Below are 18,848 nucleotides of genomic sequence, written 5' to 3' on the forward strand. Positions count from 1 at the left end.
AGACATCAGGTACCTCTAAAAGTAGGGCTGAAAACAGGTTGACTAGATAGAAAACAGATAAACCTCCAGAACCCTTCCCTCACACCAATCAGTCAGGCAACTATACTTTTGCTATCGGAAGAGAAGACAGAAGATTTGTTCTCCGGAGAGATTAAACCATAGGAACTGGGAATTGGAGACACCAGGCAGAGCTCAGAGTGAAGGCAGCTTACTGAAAAGAGGAGAGTTAAATGAAAGTCTACATATTGAAAGTGAAACTCTTATCTTCCTTCTCCACTTGGCTACTAGATTGCTCAAATTAGCAGATTTGCTTTGCTGAAATTGATTAATTCCAGAGAAAAGACACTGACACTTAGGAACCCAACCCCAATGAAATAAGAAGCCTAGTCAAAATACCCTCCAATGAAATCCATCTGTCAATAAAATAAGACAAACCTATGCTCACCTTTTCTTTCTTTTCTTCTCTTTTCTTTTCCTTTCTTTTCTTTGTCTTTTTTTGACAGAGTCTCACTCTGTTGCCAGGCTGGAGTAAAGTGGCCCAATCTTGGCTCACTGCAACCTCTGCCTCCTGGGTTCAAGCAATTCTCCTGCCTCAGCCTCCTGAGTAGCTGGGACTACAGGCACAAGCCACGTCCAGCTAATTTTTGTATTTTTAGTAGACACAGAGTTTCACCGTGTTGGTCAGGATGGTCTTCGTTTGTTTACCTCATGATCCACCTGCCTCCGCCTCCCAAAGTGCTGGGATTACAGATCTGAGCCACCGTGCCTGACCCTGCTCACAGCTTTTCAACCAGTTTTTCAGTTCTTCACTTTTAAATATTGATGGAGGGGTAACTCATAAAGTCTGTAACATTAAAGACCAAAACCAAATAAAACAAAAACCCCAAAATAAACAAACAAAAACCAAGTACCTGGAGAAAACACAGACTGCACAGGAAGAAGCAAAAGATTTATTGGGTTGGGAGGTAAAGATAAGCAAATCTCCCAGATAAGAAAATCAGAAGTTCAGTTCATAAGATTCAACATATAAAAGTAGGAGTTCCATAAAATCGTAACAGAAAAAATACAGTAAAAGGATATTGTCAAAAATATATATAATTCAACAGAACATCTCAAAAGAAAAGGAAGAGACTTTTCAAACTGAAAAGTGAGTATCCAGCACATCCTGAAAAAAAGTTTCAACACTGTCAATAAAGAGATGGTTCTAAATGTTTTCATCTTTTGTGTTGCCTACAAAGAATGATGAAAGAGTATGATATCAGACTTCTCAACAACAACACTGGAAACAAAAATCAATGGGGCAATACTTTCAATATTTGGCAGAAAAAAATATTTCCCACAATTTTAAAAAATTCACTATCCGTCTTCTCTTTTTTGGAAAGCCACTGGAATATGCACACAATAGAGTAAATGAGGTACAGGAAAACTAGGAAACCAGTTAAAGAAATCCAACACAGGAGAGAGTGAACAGTAATTCCCATGTTGATAGTGAAGAGAGATCCCAGGATAGAGATCACAGGAAACAACCAGTTCAAATTGGAGCAAGAGGACAGCAAATTTTTTTAATTGTTTCATTAATTTCATTATTTTTTTTCATAATTTTCTTCACCACTGTAATTTCATGCTATTGGTGATAGTAGCGAAACAAGCAAAAAAACCAAATGAGTAAGATATAATTATTTACTGGAAAAAACTTAATCACCATGATGCCAACCTCAAAGTATATCCATAATAGCCATATTTCATTTCCCATTAATTTGGCATCTTATGCCCGCAAATTTTTCTAAATACCTTTTCAACCCAAGGATATGTATGTTTAGCCTGTATCCTATAGTAGCATGTACAGTATGCTTACCGAAACCATATCAAGTAATTAAAAAATCATCAGATTCAAATCACAAAGAGATATGCTATGGTTCTGGTATTCCAGAGGTTAGTAAAGAAATACACCATTTTGGCCCTCATTTCAAACTTCTTAATTACTTTCTAAAGTAAATAAATGGATTTTCTTTTGAGTTTCTACTTATAATTAAAATATAGTCATTTCCCCTGGACTCAATTCTGTGCTCATAGAGGACTTTTATGCTTTAATTACCTTATTGTATCACCCATCCTCAATAATTCTCTTTTTATCCCACTGCAATAAACTTCACCATATTAGAATCCTTTACATTCTACTTCAGTTTTATATTATTAGTAGTAATCTAAAAATAGCTAGCATTCCTAATATTTTACCATAAATGAGAAAATAATTTGTTTTTCTCTTAAGACTATGCCACGTCCCTATTTCTATTACTGATTTGGTGTTTAATGTAAAAATAGAACATTATCCTATGATTATCAACACTTTCAAAATTTAATTTTTATTTACAAAATAATTAGCAAGCCCTATTTTTCCCTTCTAAAAAGTTCTTATTGACACCCAAGATCATCATTTTGTTGCCTCCTCTCCTTTACCTCATTCTTAAATGTGATACTGAGGCAAATATTTACAAATACATTTGTTACTAAATCATGTTCTATCATGAGTTTATCATGAATTTGTGAAAATGCTTTAAATTCTACAAATTGTAAAAGAAAAAATAAGCTAAAGACTTCCTTGATCATCCAGTTTTAAATAAATTGCTCTCTAGAGACAAAAAGCAAAATAGCAGAGACATTTTTATTTATACTCAACCTTTCATCTAAGAACATATAATGTGTAAAAGTGACTATTACTCCAATTTTACCACCAAGGCATAGAATTACAGAGATAGAACTCTGTAATTACAGAGAAGTGAACTCAAGAGGTTATCTAATACAGCTCTTATCTCCAAGAATGACTGCATTTTAACAGTCCAAGAGATACATCCATCTTCTCTATTTTTTCAAAATCTCCAGGGAAGATGTTAAAACTTGCCTTAGCAATTTGCTCAGTTGTGTAATATCCCTTGTTTTACTCATAATCCAAATCCACAGATAAGAAGGAAATAAAACTCAAGTTTCCCAGCTCCTCGATAAATGCTCTTAACCAGTTGTGGTTGTAAAACAACCACAAAAATAAATAAATAATGCAGTAGATATTTTGATTAAAATTTCCAATATCTAGTGAACTATTCACCTGTTCCAAGCAACATTCAATTTGAAAAAGTCTTATATTACAAAATTATCTTGATTTAATAATAAAAATTTTCCATTAGGAAGAAAAATAATTTCTGTTAGGTGTATATTACGAGTCCCAAAGATGAGACTAGAAAAGATTTAATGGGGTTCAACTCAAAGATGGCCAAATAGGAACAGCTCTGCAGTGCAGTTCCCAGCGAGAGCAATGCAGAAGGCAAGTGATCTTTGCATTTCCAACCAAGGTACCAGGCTCCCCACCTTCAGCCCCCTTTCTCTCAGGTGTATGGGCGACTCTATCTCTATCCCGCAGGTGCCAGTCAAAACGGCTGCTCAGAATAACCAGCTTAGAGGGAAGAGCATAAATGAGTTGATGGAGCTGAAAAACATAGCATGAGAACTTCATGAAGTGTACACAAGTTTCAATAATCAAATCAATCAAGAAGAAGAAAAAATATCAGAGATTGAAGATCAACTCAATAAAATAAAACGAGACAGCAAGATTTGAGAAAAAAAGAGTGAAAAGAAATAAACAAAGCCTCCAAGAAATATGGGATTATGTGAAAAGACCTAATCTATGTTTGATAGGTATACCTTAATGTGATGGAGAGAATGGATCCAAGCTGGAAAACACTCTTCAGAATATTATTCAAGACAACTTCCCCAACCTAGCAAGGCAGGCCAAAATTCACATACAGGAAATACATAGAACACCACAAAGATATTCCTCAAGAAGAGTACCCTAAGGCACACAGTCATCAGATTCACCAGGGTTGAAATGAAGGAAAAAATACTAAGGGCAGCCAGAGAGAAAGGTCACGTTACCCACAAAGGGAAGCCCATCAGACTCACAGCAGATCTCTCAGCAGAAACCCTACAAGCCAGAAGGGAGAAGGGGGCCAATATTCATCATCCTTAAAGAAAAGAACTCTCAACCCAGAATTTCATATCCAGCCAAACTAAGCTTCATAAGTGAAGGAGAAATAAAATCCTTTATGGACAAGCAATTGCTGAGAGATTTTATCACCACCAGGACTGCCTTACAAGAGCTCCTGAAAGAAGCACTAAACATGGAAAGGAACAACCAGTAGCAGCCACTGCAAAAAATGTACCAAATGATAAAGACCATTGACACAATGAAGAATCTATGTTAACTAACAGGCAAAACAACCAGCTAGCATCAAAATGGCAGGATCAAATTCACACCTAACAATATTAACCTTAAATGTAAAGGGGCTAAATGCTCCAATCAAAAGGCACAGACTGGCAAATTGGATAAAAAGTCAAGACCCATCACTGTGCTGTATTCTGCAGACCCATCTCATGTGAAAAGACACACATAAACTCAAAATAAAGGGATGGAGGAAGATTTACCAAGCAAATGGAGAGCAAAAAAAAAGCAGGGGTAGCAATCCTAGTCTCTAATAAAACGGACTTTAAACCAACAAAGATCAAAAGAGACAAAGAAGGGCATTACATAATGGTAAAGGGATCAATGCACCAAGAAGAGCTAACGATCCTAAATATATACGCACCCACTGCAGGAGCACCCAGATACATTAAGCAAGTTCTTAATGACCTACGAAGAGACTTAGACTCCCACACGATAATAGTGGGAGACTTTAACACTCCGCTGTCAATATTAGTCAGATCAATGAGACAGAAAATTAACAAGGACATCCAGAACATGAACTCAGATCTGGACCAAGCAAACCTAATAGACATCTACAGAACTCTTCACCCCAAATCCACAGAACATACATTCTTCTCAGCACCACATCACACTTACTCTAAAATTGACCACATAATTGGAAGTAAACACTCCTCAGCAAATACAAAANAAAAAAAAAAAAAAAAAACCGAAATCATAACAATCAGTATCTCAGACTACAATGCAATCAAATTAGAACTCAGGATTAAGAAACTCACTCAAAATCACAAAACTACATGAAAACTGAACAACCTGCCTCTGAATAACTACTGGATAAATAATGAAATGAAGGTAGAAATAAAGATGTTCTTCAAAACCAATGAGAATGTAGACACAACGTATAAGAATCGCTGGGACACATTTAAAGCAGTGTCCAGAGGGAAATTTATAGCACTAAATACCCACATGAGAAGCGAAGAAAGTCCTAAAATCAACATCCTATCATCAAAATTAAAAAAAAAAAAAACTAGAGGAGTAAGAGCAAACAATTTCAAAAGCTAGCAGAAAACAAGAAATAAGTAAGATCAGAGCAGAACTGAAGGAGATAGAGACATAAAAATCCTTTCAAAACATCAATAAATCCAGGAGCTGGTTTTTTGAAAGGATTGACAAAATAGACCGCTAGCCAGATTAATAAAAAAGAAAAGAGAGAAGAATCAAATAGATGCAATAAAAAATGGTAAAGGGGATATCACCACCAATTCCACGGAAATACAAACTACTATCAGAGATTACTACAAACAACTATATGCACATAAACCAGTAAATCTAGAAGAAATTGATAAATTCCTGATACTTACACCCTCCCAAGACTAAACCAGGAAGAAGTTGAATCCCTGAATAGACTAATAACAAGGTCTGAAGTTGAGGCAGCAATTAATAGCCTACCAACCACAAAAAGGTCCAGGACCAGACAGGTTCACAAACAAATTCTACCAGGTATACAAAGAAGAGCTGGTACCCCTCCTTCTGAAACTATTGCAAATAATATATATATAAAAGGAATACTCCCTAATTCATTTTATGAGCCCAACATCATCCTGATACCAAAATCTGGCAGAGACACAACTAAAAAAGAAAATTTCAGGCCAATATCCGTGATGAACATTGATGCAAAAATCTTCAATAAAATACTGGCAAACTGAATGTAACAACAAATCAAAAAGATTATCCATCACAATCAAGTAGGCTTCATCCTGGGGATGCAAGACTGGTCAAAATATGCAAATCTATAAACATAATCCATCACATAAACAGCACCAAAGACAAAAACCACATGATTATCTCAATAGATGCAGAGAAGACCTTCAACAAAATTCAACAGCACTGTAGGCTAAAAACTCTCAATAAACTAGGTATTGATGGAATGTATCTCAAAATAATAAAAGTTATCTATGACAAACCCACAGCCAATATTATACTGAATGGACAAAAACTGGAAGCATTCCCTTTGAAAACTAGCACTAGACAAGGGTACCCTTTCTCACAATTTCCATTCAGCATAATATCAGAAATTCTAGTCACAGCAATCATGCAAGGAAAGGAAATGAAGGATATTCAATTAGAAAAAGAGGAAGTCAAATTGTCTCTATTTGCAGATGACATAGCATCTCAGCCCAAAATCTCCTTAAGATGACAAGCAAATTCAGCAAAGTCTCAGGATAAAAAATCAATGTGCAAAAATCACAAGCATTCCTATACACCAATAACAGACAAAAAGAGAGCCAAATCATGAGCTAACTCCCATTCACAATTGCTACAAAGAGAATAAAATACCTAGAAATACAACTAACAAAGGACATGAAGGACCTCTTAAAGAACTACAAAACCACTGCTCAAGGAAATAACAGGGAACACAAACAGATGGAAAAACATTCCATGCTCATGGTTAGGAAGCATCAATATCGTGAAAATGACCATACTGCCCAAAGTAATTTATAGATTCAACATTATCTCCATAAAGCTACCATTGACCTTCTTCACAGAAATGGAAAAACCCACTTTAAACTTCATATGGAACCAAAAGAGAGCCTGATAGCCAAGACAATCCTAAGCAAAAAGAGCAAAGCTGGAGGCATTAGACTACCTGACTTCAAACAATACTATAAAGCTACAGATATCAAAACAGCATGATACTGGTACCAAAACACAGGTATAGACCAATGGAACAGAATAGATGCCTCAGAGGCAACGCCACACATCTACAACCATCCGATCTTTGACAAATATGACAAAAACAAGCAATGGGGAAAGGATTCCCCGTTTAATAAATGGTGTTGGGATAACTGGCTAACCATGGGCAGAAAGCTGAAACTGGACCCATTCCTTACAACTCATACAAAAATTAACTCCAGATGGATTAAAGATTTAAACATAAGACCTAACACAGTAAAACCCTTAGAAGAAAACAGAGGCAAAACCATTTAGGACATAGGCATAGGCAAGGACTTCATGACTAAAACACCAAAAGCAATGGCAACAAAAGCCAAAAGAGACAAATGGGATCTAATTAAACTCCAGAGCTTCTGCACAAGAAAAGAAACAATCATTAGAGTGAACGGGCAACCAACACAATGGGAAAAAGTTTTTGCAATCTACCCATCTGACATAGGGAATATCCAGAATCTACAAAGAACTACAACAAATTTACAAGAAAAAAATAAACAACTCCATCAAAAAGTGGGTGAAGGATATGAACAGGCACTTTTCAAAAGAAGACATTTATGTGGCCAAAAAATGAAAAAATGCTCATCATCACTGGTCATTAGAGAAATGCAAATCAAAACCACATTGAGATACCATCTCATGCCAGTTAGAATGGCGACCATTAAAAAATCTGGAGACAACAGATGCTGGAGAGGATATGGAGAAACAGGAACACTTTTACTCTGTTGGCGGGAGTGTAAATTAGTTCAACCCTTGTGGAAGACAGTGTGACAGTTCCTCAAGAATCTAAAAATAGACATACCATTTGACCCAGCAATCCCATTACTGGGTATATATTCAAAGGATTATAAATCGTTCTATTATAAAGACACATGCATATGTATATTCATTGTGGCAATGTTTACAATAGCAAAGACCTGGAATCAACCCAAATGCCCATCAAGGATAGACTGGATAAAGAAAATGTGGCACATGTGCACCATGGAATACTATGCAACCATAAAAAAGGATGAGTTCATGTCCTTTGCAGGGACATGGATGAATCTGGAAACCATCATTCTCAGCAAACTGACACAAGGACAGAAAATCAAACACCACATGTTCTCACTGATAGGTGGATGTTGAACAATGAGAACACATGGATACAGGGAGGGGAAGATCAAACACTGGGGTCTGTTGGAGGGTGGGGGGCTAGGGGAGTGATAGCAAGGGGTGGGGAGGTTGGGGAGGGATAACATTAGGAGAAATACCTAATGTAGGTGAAGCGGGGATGGAGGCAGCAAACTACTATGGCATGTGTATACCTATGTAACAATCTTACAAGATCTGCACATGTATCCCAGAACTTAAAAGTATAAAAATAAAAGAAAAGATTTAAATGGGAACTTTCTGGGTGCCAGGCATTATACTCCATGCATAATATCACATTAAATCCTTGCAGCAACTCTATGAAGTAGGGACTACTGTTATCTCCACTTTGTACATGAAGAAACTGAGGCTCAGGGAAACAAAGGTGTCCAAGTTCTCACAGCTAGTGAATGGTAAAGCCAAGATTCAAGTCTAGGCATTTGGTTATGTTTTACTGTCTCTCATACATTGTTAAGACATTTCAGTTACTATATTATTATTAGGTTGCTTTAAAATTGGTTGAAAAATCCTTATCTGTGTAAAAATTTGTGTGTGTTTCAAATTCCCATTAGCTCCTCTGTATTTTTTTCATATCAAAATGTTCTAGGAAGTACAAGTACCTTCCAAAAATCATGCATTTGTATGACAAGTAACACTTTAAATTTTGTTTTTTAAAGTTTGCTTGATTGTTTCATAATTTTTCTTAGTTCCCTTAGATTTATTTTTAAAAACTTATATGAATACTTTCAAACTGCATTTTAGTGATCTGGGGCTCTGCTAATTCTTTAGAGGAGCAACAATGCTTTTAGGTCTTACTATTATTCTAAATGAAAAGAGGCAGATTTGAGATTGGAAGTTAGGTTGGACTGGCTTCAATCTAACTAGCTTATAAAATATTTTAACAAATTAGAATGTTTTCTCTAGTATAAAGACAACATTTTAACTAGGTAAATGGCCAACTATGTTGCCCAAATAATTTCCTGAAATATTATTTCTTTGCTAAGGTAATTTATGGTAATAGTGCAATAAGCAGACTTATGAACAGGTTTATATATGATTTTTAGTTCTATATAATGTCTTCTAATATTTCAAGTATTTGTTGACATTGATATTTAGAAAGAAAAAACAACACATTTCAAAAGCCACAAAACTCTGAAATTGAATTCATAGTTCAATATTTAATACAAAATTACCTTTTTCATCGTTTCTTTTCCCACTGTAATCTCATGTCCATCCTGCCCCATGCCATTCTTAAAGAACAGAATTCGGACTGAGGTCTTCTCAGTAAGTTTCTTCATTCTAATAGAAAGAACAGGCTTGGTTTTCCGTCTTTTGACATCAGTAGGAAGCATCAACCCATTCATTGTCCAAGTTACTTTCTTCATTAACAACAGATGGTCTAGAAGATAATTTTTTAAGTCAAGTAAATATTTGGCTTCAAAATTAAAAATGGACACATCATACTTCCCTCCCTCTATTACCTGTGTAATATACACTGTCCAGTCTCCATTTAGATGCTGGTTTTCTGAAATGCTACCACCAGCTTCCTACTAACCGTGACATAAGCTGTAGCAAGCTGTCTGCTCTGATAGCCTGCATAAATCATCATTTCTGAAGGGAACAGATGTTCAGGGTATGAAAGAGTAATACCACAATTTAGTCCTAATTAAAATTCACCTTAGCATGCCTCTGTTACTGATTAGATGCACCCAGCTGAAAGGGACCACTGAAAAGGTCCAATGTCCTTTGCTTACTATAAAACAACATAGGTCCTGAACTTTTAATGTCTTTAGGGTTGGGAAACATGCATTTTCTCTTGAATATTATTTCTTATCCATGTTGCTTTAAAGATGATGACCTCCAAATAGTAACATTATACTATAATTATTCTTCTGTGACTATAAGGAAGGTGCCTTCTAGGACATCCTTGGTGAGAGATTTAAACCATTTGATTGAAAATGAGTAACAGTTTTTCATTAACAGTTTACTTTGACCTATACATTTTCAATGATGTGCGCAGAAATTTAAGTTTCAAAATTCCCACTAATATAAACATGAGTGCAACTAAATTACTATGCATGACTTTGAAAATGTAAGGGTAAGAACAGGAGTGCAGTATATTGCATACTAAGTTGCTGTCAGCATTCTCTTTTCAAGAGGTTTTGTTTCATAAATAAATAATTTGCACCTGAGTTACTTATTTGTACATTCAGTTTATTTTAATCATATTTTCTTCTTACATAAATTACAAAAATGCAATGATCCCTCCCTCATTTGCTCTTATTTGTTCTGAGAGAAACATAATTTTATTTACAGATAACTGAAAGTAGCTGCATTTATTGCTATTTTGCATTGAAATTTGCCCACATTTTCAAAAGATCTTTCTCTGTTAGCACTTACCTTGAAAGAAGCTTGACCTCTATGACTTACAAATGTTATTTTACATAAAATCTGCTAATATTGATATGAAAAACAAGCCAGTGGTGGTACCTTCAAGTCTCAGAATGGCTATATTAAATGTTCAACAACAACAACAAAGAACCCTCTATTCTTTCACCCCCCTCTTTCTCTCTCTGTTACCCACACACATATACACATATAAAAACAAATATACTGTGGCAGATAGATAAACAAAATTTGAAGATTAAATTAAAACTAAACTATAAGACTATAGACATAAGCCTTCAAAAAAAGAAAAAACATTTTAACAGAAACTTGTTAGTATTTTCATTTTGTAAACTGAAAATGATAGGAATTAGAAAATATAACAGAAAAATTAGCTATAAGTTAATGAGTTCATAAATAGCCAAAAAACTGAAAACAGACATTCAAGTAAATACATGTACACACATGTTCATAGGAGCACTATTCACAACAGCCAACATGTGGTAACCAAATATCCATCAATAGATGAATGGATAAACAAATTGTGGTACAAAGTATCTACATAAATGGAATATTGTTCAGCCGCAAAAAAGAATGAAGTACTGATACTTGCCACAATATAGACAAACCTCAAAAACATTATGCTAAATCAAAGAAGCCAGATGTAAAAAAGGTGACATATTATATGATTCCATTTACATGAAATATCAGAATAGGTAAATCTATAAAAACAGAACATAGACTGATGGTTGCCAGTGGCAGGGAAGAGAGGGGACTGAAGAGAAGCTTAATGGGTAATGGTTTTTATTTTGAAATGATGGAAATATTTTGGAACTAGATAGAGATGTTACATAACAGTGTGACTAAATGCTACTAAATTACTCACTTTAAAATTATGAATTTTGCATTATGTGAATTGTGTTATGTGACCTCAATAAAAAAGAAGAAAGAAAAAGAGGAGGAGGAGGTCCTATAGGTGCCAATCATTGTCAGTCAGTATTCATCTAGGGAAAAACAAAATCTCTCACAGGGGGTAAAAAAAAGAATGAATTATTGTAGTTTAATGGGCGTTTACCCACAATCTGGATGCCCCTAGAGGCTCTGCATGGTGAAGAGGTATTAGCTCTACCTTCAAACTACATTTGAACACTAGCTCTGTTTCTTAGTGTCACTAGATGCATTATACCTCTCTGAATCTCAGATTTCTCATTGACAAAGTATCTAGTGAGCATCACTCCACTAACTGATAGGGATTAAATATCTTATATGTAAAATTATCTAACATAATGAAGTGACTCCATAAATGTTAGCTTCTTCCCTCACCTCCCTGAAATCCTATTGGTTGTTAAGGAGCTCTGGAGTATATAAATTGTTACATCAGTCACGGTCCAATCAGGAAAACAGAATCCACTCAGAGTATTTGAGCAGAGGGAACTGACTCCAGAGAATTAGTTATGTAAGTGATAGAAAAGGGTGAGAAGCAACCAAAGGACAGTTAGGCAACGCAGATTAGAAAGAGCAAGAAACCACTCCCACTAAGGCCAGAGACAGGAAATGTTACAGGTGCCCAGATTTAGAGAATTTTTCTGATAAAGGGTTTTCCCTTTGATTACTTTGACCAAGGCCAGGACTAGGGTGAGGGGAGTGAAGGTCCTTGAGGCAAACTTTAAGGAAGCCTGTGCAGGGCCCTCGCACAACCCTCAGAGTGAGTGCCTCCTCAAATTGTGTCCTATTGGTGCTTCACTCACCCAACTCTAGTCTCAGCCCTGGCTTAACCTGTCTCTTTTACATGCAGAACTCCTTAAATTCCATGAAAAATAATGCTATAGCCAGACTCTATTTATATGATTTATAGACATTAATTTAGTTCTCTCAACAACTTTATGAGATAGGTAATATTATTATCTTTATTTACAGTTGAGGAAACTGAGGCACAGAGGCATTAACTTGACCAAGATATTACAGCTGGGATGTGGTGGCACTGGGATATGAATTTAGTTCAAGAAGCTGTGCTCCTAATCACTGCACTCTTCTGCCTCTACCATATCTCTCAAATTCAATGTCTAAAGCAAAATCTCATATCTTTCTGCACAAACTGACTCACCCTTCACAGTTCTTATTTCTGTCAGTGTTTCCACTTCTTTCACAGTTACCCAATCTCTCAACTAGACCTTGAACCCAAACTGCTTACTCATTTCTCTCCAACTATTTTCTTATTCATTCAACAATATATATTGGGTGTTCACATGTCAATGCACCAGGATGACAACTGGAAGGAAGACAGAGCTGCTTATGCAGTTCACAGCCTCTGGCTGAGAAACTGACAGTGGAAGGTCTGTTTGAACAGGGAGGCCCATGTGATGAGAAGTTAGTTGTGAAAATCTGGGGAATAGAATTCCAGGCAGAGTGAAAACCAGGCACAGAGGCTCCAAGTGGGAATAGGCCTGGCATGTTTAAGAAGGAAAAATAAAGTTTGAATACAGAGAGAGTGTATATGGTTAAAGCCAAAAAGGCAGAAAGGGGCCACATTGTGCAGGTCAAGATAAAGGATTTGGATTTTATTCCAGATGTGATGGAAGCTGTTGGAAGATTCTCAGCAGCGTGGTGCTATGTGAAAAAAATGCAGTTATCCCTGGATATCCATGGAGGCTTGGTTTCAAGACTCCTAGAATACCTAAATCTGTAGATGCTCAAGTCCTTTATATATGTAGTAGTATTTGTATACAACCTACACACATCCCTGTGTACTTTAAATCATCTCTGGATTATTTATACTACCTAATACAATGTCAATGCTACGTAAATAGTTGTTATACACATTTTTGTTTGTATTAGTTTTTATTGTTGCATTTTTGCTTTTTATAGCTCTTTTTTTCTGAATATTTTTGATTCATAGTTGGTTGAACACACAGATGCAGAGCCCATGGATTCAGAGGGTCGACTATAGTGCTGAGTGTAGTAGACACTGTTGGTGCCCCACCAAGGTGCCTTTTACCAGGCTAGTGCACTCAGACTCCAGCTGCTGTGAGTCCTCTGTGACCATCGCAGCACCCTTCTGAGAATTGCCGTTGACTGTAAGAAACCTAGGAAATGCCTGCAAGGTTGTGATCTCCTCCCTCCGACCTAGGGAGACAGCCAACAGCCAATGATTGACTGATTCTGGGACATAGTAGCCAGTCCCCTTGCTTCAAAGTGGGGCAACTCTCTAGTGTCTTTTACATTTCAGACTGGGGCTAGATTTCCAGTGAACACATGGCTTGGCTGTGCTTCTTCCTCTGCTCTAGGCTCCTTCTCTCACTCCCTTACATGGTTCAACTGAGAGTATTCCCTCAACAAGTCTCTTGCACCAAAATCCTCACCTCAAGCTCTGCTTCTAGGGAATCTGATCTGAGATACAGGAAAGGAAGGGAGACCTCTCAGCTATTCTTTCTTCACAGTAACTCTTAAAAGCATCTTTTTTTTTTCCATGTCCAACCAGACCCGTTTGTCCATTTCTCTCTCAGCCTCCTAAAATCTGCAAGAGCTTCCTAATTGTATATGATTCTCCTCCATCACATCTGACATTCTATACTCCAATCACAGCTGAATTTTCCTAAAATATCAATTTTATCATTACCTAAAGAGAAAACTCTTGGAGCTAATTTTTGAAGTTTTCTACTAGCCAGTCAGCCAGCCAGCCAGCCCATCAGGGGCAGTCAACAAATACTTGTTGAGCGTATCCTATGTGCCAGATCCTGTGCAAGGAATATGAAAAAAGACCCAGTCGTTTTTCCTAAGCTTATGTCTAACAGAAGAGCTTACAGATAATCGATGCCATTAAGACAATCGATGCCATTCAAACTTTCTGTTCTTGTCTTACCCTAGTTTGAAGAACTATTTTACCTAAGCAAATCTGTTCATTATCCCTGTTCACTTTTAACCCTATATTTCGCCTATCAGACTCAAGTCCTTCTCAAGATCCAGTTTAAGATCTTCCCTTATTGCTCCAGCCAACAATGGCTTTATTGGTCAAAGCCACTCAACAAGTCTCTAGGATATTCCAAACTTTCCTACATCTTACTGTCTTCTTATGAGCCCTTCAAACTATTCCAACCTCTGCCCATTACCTAGTTCCAAAGTTACTTCAGTTTTGGGTAATTTATAAAGGAAAGAGGTTTGACTTACAGTTCAGCATGGCTAGTGAGGGCTCAGGAAACTTAAATCATGGTGGAAGGAGAAGCAAACACATCCCTCTTCATAGTGTGGCAGGAAGGAGAAGTGCAGAGGGAAGAGGCAAAAAGGCCCTTACAAAGCCATCAGATCTTGTGAGAACTCACTCACTATCATGAGAACAGCATGGGGGAACCACCCTCATGATCTAATTACCTCCCATGAGATCCCTCCCGCAGCATGAGGGGATTACATATCAGATTATAATTCAATATGAGATTTCCATGGGGACACAGAGCCAGACCATGTCAACCCGGGAACCCTCCTATTTTAGCAACACAATGTAATTCTTCTGTATATCACCAACTCTGAGGACATGTTTTCATATCAAGAAATGTGGTTGGAGGGCTGACAGCCAGGGTAAGCATTATTACATCCAGAGGTAAGAAGAAAAACAGAATCTGACTCTTCCATGCCAACACAGAGAAACTGAAGATGGTCAGCAAAGACTTGACAAGGCTTCAGCCCTGGTGAGGAAGAGGCTATTCTTAAAGCCTGGGGGTGAGTGGAGTGAAAGCAACAAAATAGTGAGGGGACTATAGAGTATGTGGGGCAGGGAGCCAAGCAATTCAGACAAGATCCCTAATGCCATCTAAATCTACCTTAAATTTCTAGGAAAACATACTAGCCATTATTAACAAATGCTTCCTACATTTCTTTCATTAACTTTCTCATCTCCAAAAATTCCAAACGTTTCAACTCCTAGGGCTGAGACTATCTGGTACTTTTATAAGAATCAAGTGCCAGGCGTGGTGGCTCATGCCTGTAATCCCAGCACTTTGGGAGGCCAAGGCAGGCAGATCACCTGAGGTTGGGAGTTCGAGACTAGCCTGACCAACATGGAGAAATCCCATTTCTACTAAAAATACAAAATTAGCCAAGCATGGTGGTGCATGCCTATAACAGCTACTCGAGAGGCTAAGGTGGGAGAATCGCTTGAACCTGGGAGGGGGAGGTTGTGGTGAGCCGAGATCATGCCATTGTACTCCAACCTGGGCAACAAGAGCAAAAGTCCATCTCAAAAAAAGACTCAGGAAACAGCTCCCCTATTACCCTATCCCTCCACCCCATATTGGAAGCAGAAAAACATGAGTATGGCCCCACACATCATTTAGCGATGAGCAATGACTCTGAACCTTCCCAAAGGTGGCATCATCTCCTGTCTCTCACTTCTGCACCTACTTTATACAAGGTACTAAGAAAATTACAGAGAAGTGTTAAGTGAACATGAGAGCTTCTTTCTTCTCCTCCCTTCCCTGAAAAAAAAAGTCTGAGGGGATAAGAATGCTCAAGAAAGGGCATTCCTGACAGAACATGGGAAAGCTGAAAATCTTACATCTCCTTCATCTCTAGGTCCCTCAGAGAGTCATTTATCCCAGCGTTCTACCTCTGAACACTGTCTGGTTTCAGACAAACATTAGCATAACCGTTAGCCTCTATGCCATGTAAATACTCTTGGGCCAGCTTACTTTGGCTTGTGCCAAGCAAAATGAATACTGCCTTCTTTTACTTCTAGAATAAAAAGCAGCAAACTTGCAACTTCAAATACATAAGCTTATTAAAAGTCTTCTTAATTTTAAAAATTCATTCTCTTATAGTTGGGCAATAAATTTGAAAACACAATGCCCTGTCAAGTAGGTATAGATAATGACATTAAATATGAATAAGCACATCATTTCATCAGTGTAAGATGAGTTTCTAAAATACAAATGCTCTGACAGTAAGAAAACATACTGCTATATTCAATTATATCATCTGCCCAAAATACAATTGCTTCTATGTTTGGTAAATAGATTAAATCCAGGTCACATTCCTGTGTTCAACTGAGTTTCTAGTCACTCCCTTTTCTCTAAATACTTGTGCTCTTTGTTTCTGCATGTTCTTAAGTGTCATCATTTATTGCTATAGGCATGATGGCTATATTTAACTAATAATGACAGTGGTTGTCATTAGATTTTAACTCAGTAACACTAGTCTGACATATCATTTGAAGTATGTCTTCAATTTACATTTGATTAAAATTACAAACATCCCATCCATTGTGCCAATCAAAATGCTGTCACCCTTTCCCTGAACTTTTCTATGAACTTTTTAAAAACAAATTATGGCAGCTTAAAGCTAAGGCTAGCCCTGGGTCATGAACATATTTTAAAACACAACTTTTGGAACAGAGTAGAGTAAGGCCACTTGGGGCTCCTTTTACAAAAGGCCTTGATTTTGACCTATACCCTAGATATTGAGAGTTCAAAGCTTTTAACTCAGATTCTCATATCATACTGGGATGGGAATACATAACTGCTTGGCAGGTATTTTAATTTGGTTGTATTTATTTCAAAATGCAAACTTAGCAAATACCTTTGTTAGTAAAATCAAATACTTGTGACAACTGGTATGAAAAGTTTGTAAAAACGTACCTTGAAAGGATGGAGTGAAAGAAGGAAAATAAACGAGGTCAGGTAGAAAAATAATATTTTAGGTAACTATCCTATGCCAGGTTTTTATATCATCTTATTTACTTCTCATAATACATCTGTGAGGTGTAAACTTTTTTTTTTTAGATGGAGTCTCCCTCTGTTACCAGGCTGTAGTACAGTAGCATGAGCTCAGCTCACTGCAACCTCTGCCCTCTAGGTTCAAGCGATTCTCCTGCCTCAGCCTCCTTAGAAGCTGGGACTACAGGCATGTACCACCAAGCCCAGCTAATTTTTGTATTTTTAGTAGAGACAGGGTTTCACCATGTTGGCCAGGATGGTCTCGATCTTTTGACCTCGTGATTCACTCACACTGGCTCCCAAAGTGCTGGGATTACAGGCATGAGCCATGGCACCCAGCTGAGTTATAAACTATTATGCTCAATTTATGAAAAGGAAAGTCAGGCTTAGCGAGATTAAGTGACCGGTCCAGGTTCACACTCTAGTTTGCTTTCCTGGCAGTGATGAAGAAAGTAGAAACAAGTTTTGTTGTTGTTATTTTCCTGAACTAGCCAGCTATTCTAGGAAGGTAAAAGTGGTCACAGGGTTCTGACTAATAGACTTGAAGTCTTAGTTATGTTTATAAGATGGTATTCTCAGTTTTTGGTTTAGACTAGGGGGTTATAGGCACTTAATTTTCAAATAACTTATCTTTATTAGAAATATCCAATAGTCATTTCAAGTATTATTTCCCCTCTATTACAGATAAGGACATTGAAGTACAGACCAGTTTGTCTAAGACCATACACAGGGAGTAGAATCTTGCAACGTTATCTGACTTCAAGTCTATTGTCCATTAAAATAAACAATAATGCATTTCTCAAAACTCTCCTAACAGATGTCTAAACCCTTCAAAAGTGAAAGTTTGAAAAAAACCACTCTGAAAGAACAACTATAGAATATATAAATGAATTTGCAGGTAAAGTAACAAGTACAGTAGGCAGACAACTAAGAGATTTGATTTAAAGGTAACTTTCACTTTCAATTTTGTAAATGAAAATTAAAACAGGTGTTTTATTTTCAAAATTCCCCCTTCCTTTTGTCTCCATGACATTATTTGTTATTATGCCACCCCTTTTATTGCCTTTATAACACTTACACTGTCAATAAATGCCTCATTTAGTTGTTTCCACATTTATTGTCTACTTCTTTTTCCACCTCATTAGAACCTCAGCTTCATGAAATCTCCATCTTGTTCACACTACATCCTTAGGACTGGAGCAGTCCCTGGCACATTGTAGGGTCTCAGTAAATTCTGTCGAATGAGTAACTGGATAAATAAATGGTCTTCCTTAGACAAGGAACCATAGTTTTTATTACCTGCCACACACTGTCTCAACTCTAGTCAGTGACTTATTCTTCTGTCCACTGTCATCTATCTACCAAACTTGAGGTGATAAGGACAATAGTAATAACCCTTGTCAGTTAATATCCTAGTGAAAATGAGTATCAGAATTCTTTGCAGTTGTGACAGAAAGTCATTATCCAAACCCTTAAGGTCATGTATGGTTTTATATCTAGGTATTTTAATACATCAAAATGTTAATATGGTGCTTATATCATAATCATCCATACATCAAATATTATGTATATGATACAGGTCAAGAATAGCAGCCCACAATCAAACACACTAATTATTTTCAACAATATGATTGACTAGTTACACTAAGTAAGACTTT

At 36.9% G+C, this 18,848-nt stretch overlaps 1 protein-coding gene across 1 annotated transcript in view; it reads right to left on the minus strand.

Moving 5' to 3' along the window:
* The window catches only part of LOC108316954 (doublecortin domain-containing protein 1), a 65,080-nt gene that overhangs the window by 23,329 nt on the left and 22,903 nt on the right, over positions 1-18,848 (minus strand). The window contains exon 5 of the mRNA XM_037745218.1: positions 9,298-9,503. Coding sequence (XP_037601146.1) covers positions 9,298-9,503 — 206 coding nt within the window. The remainder of the gene's footprint in view (positions 1-9,297; positions 9,504-18,848) is intronic.

This window comes from Cebus imitator, unplaced genomic scaffold (assembly GCF_001604975.1).
Source record: "Cebus imitator isolate Cc_AM_T3 unplaced genomic scaffold, Cebus_imitator-1.0 Scaffold195, whole genome shotgun sequence".
NCBI lineage: Eukaryota > Metazoa > Chordata > Mammalia > Primates > Cebidae > Cebus > Cebus imitator.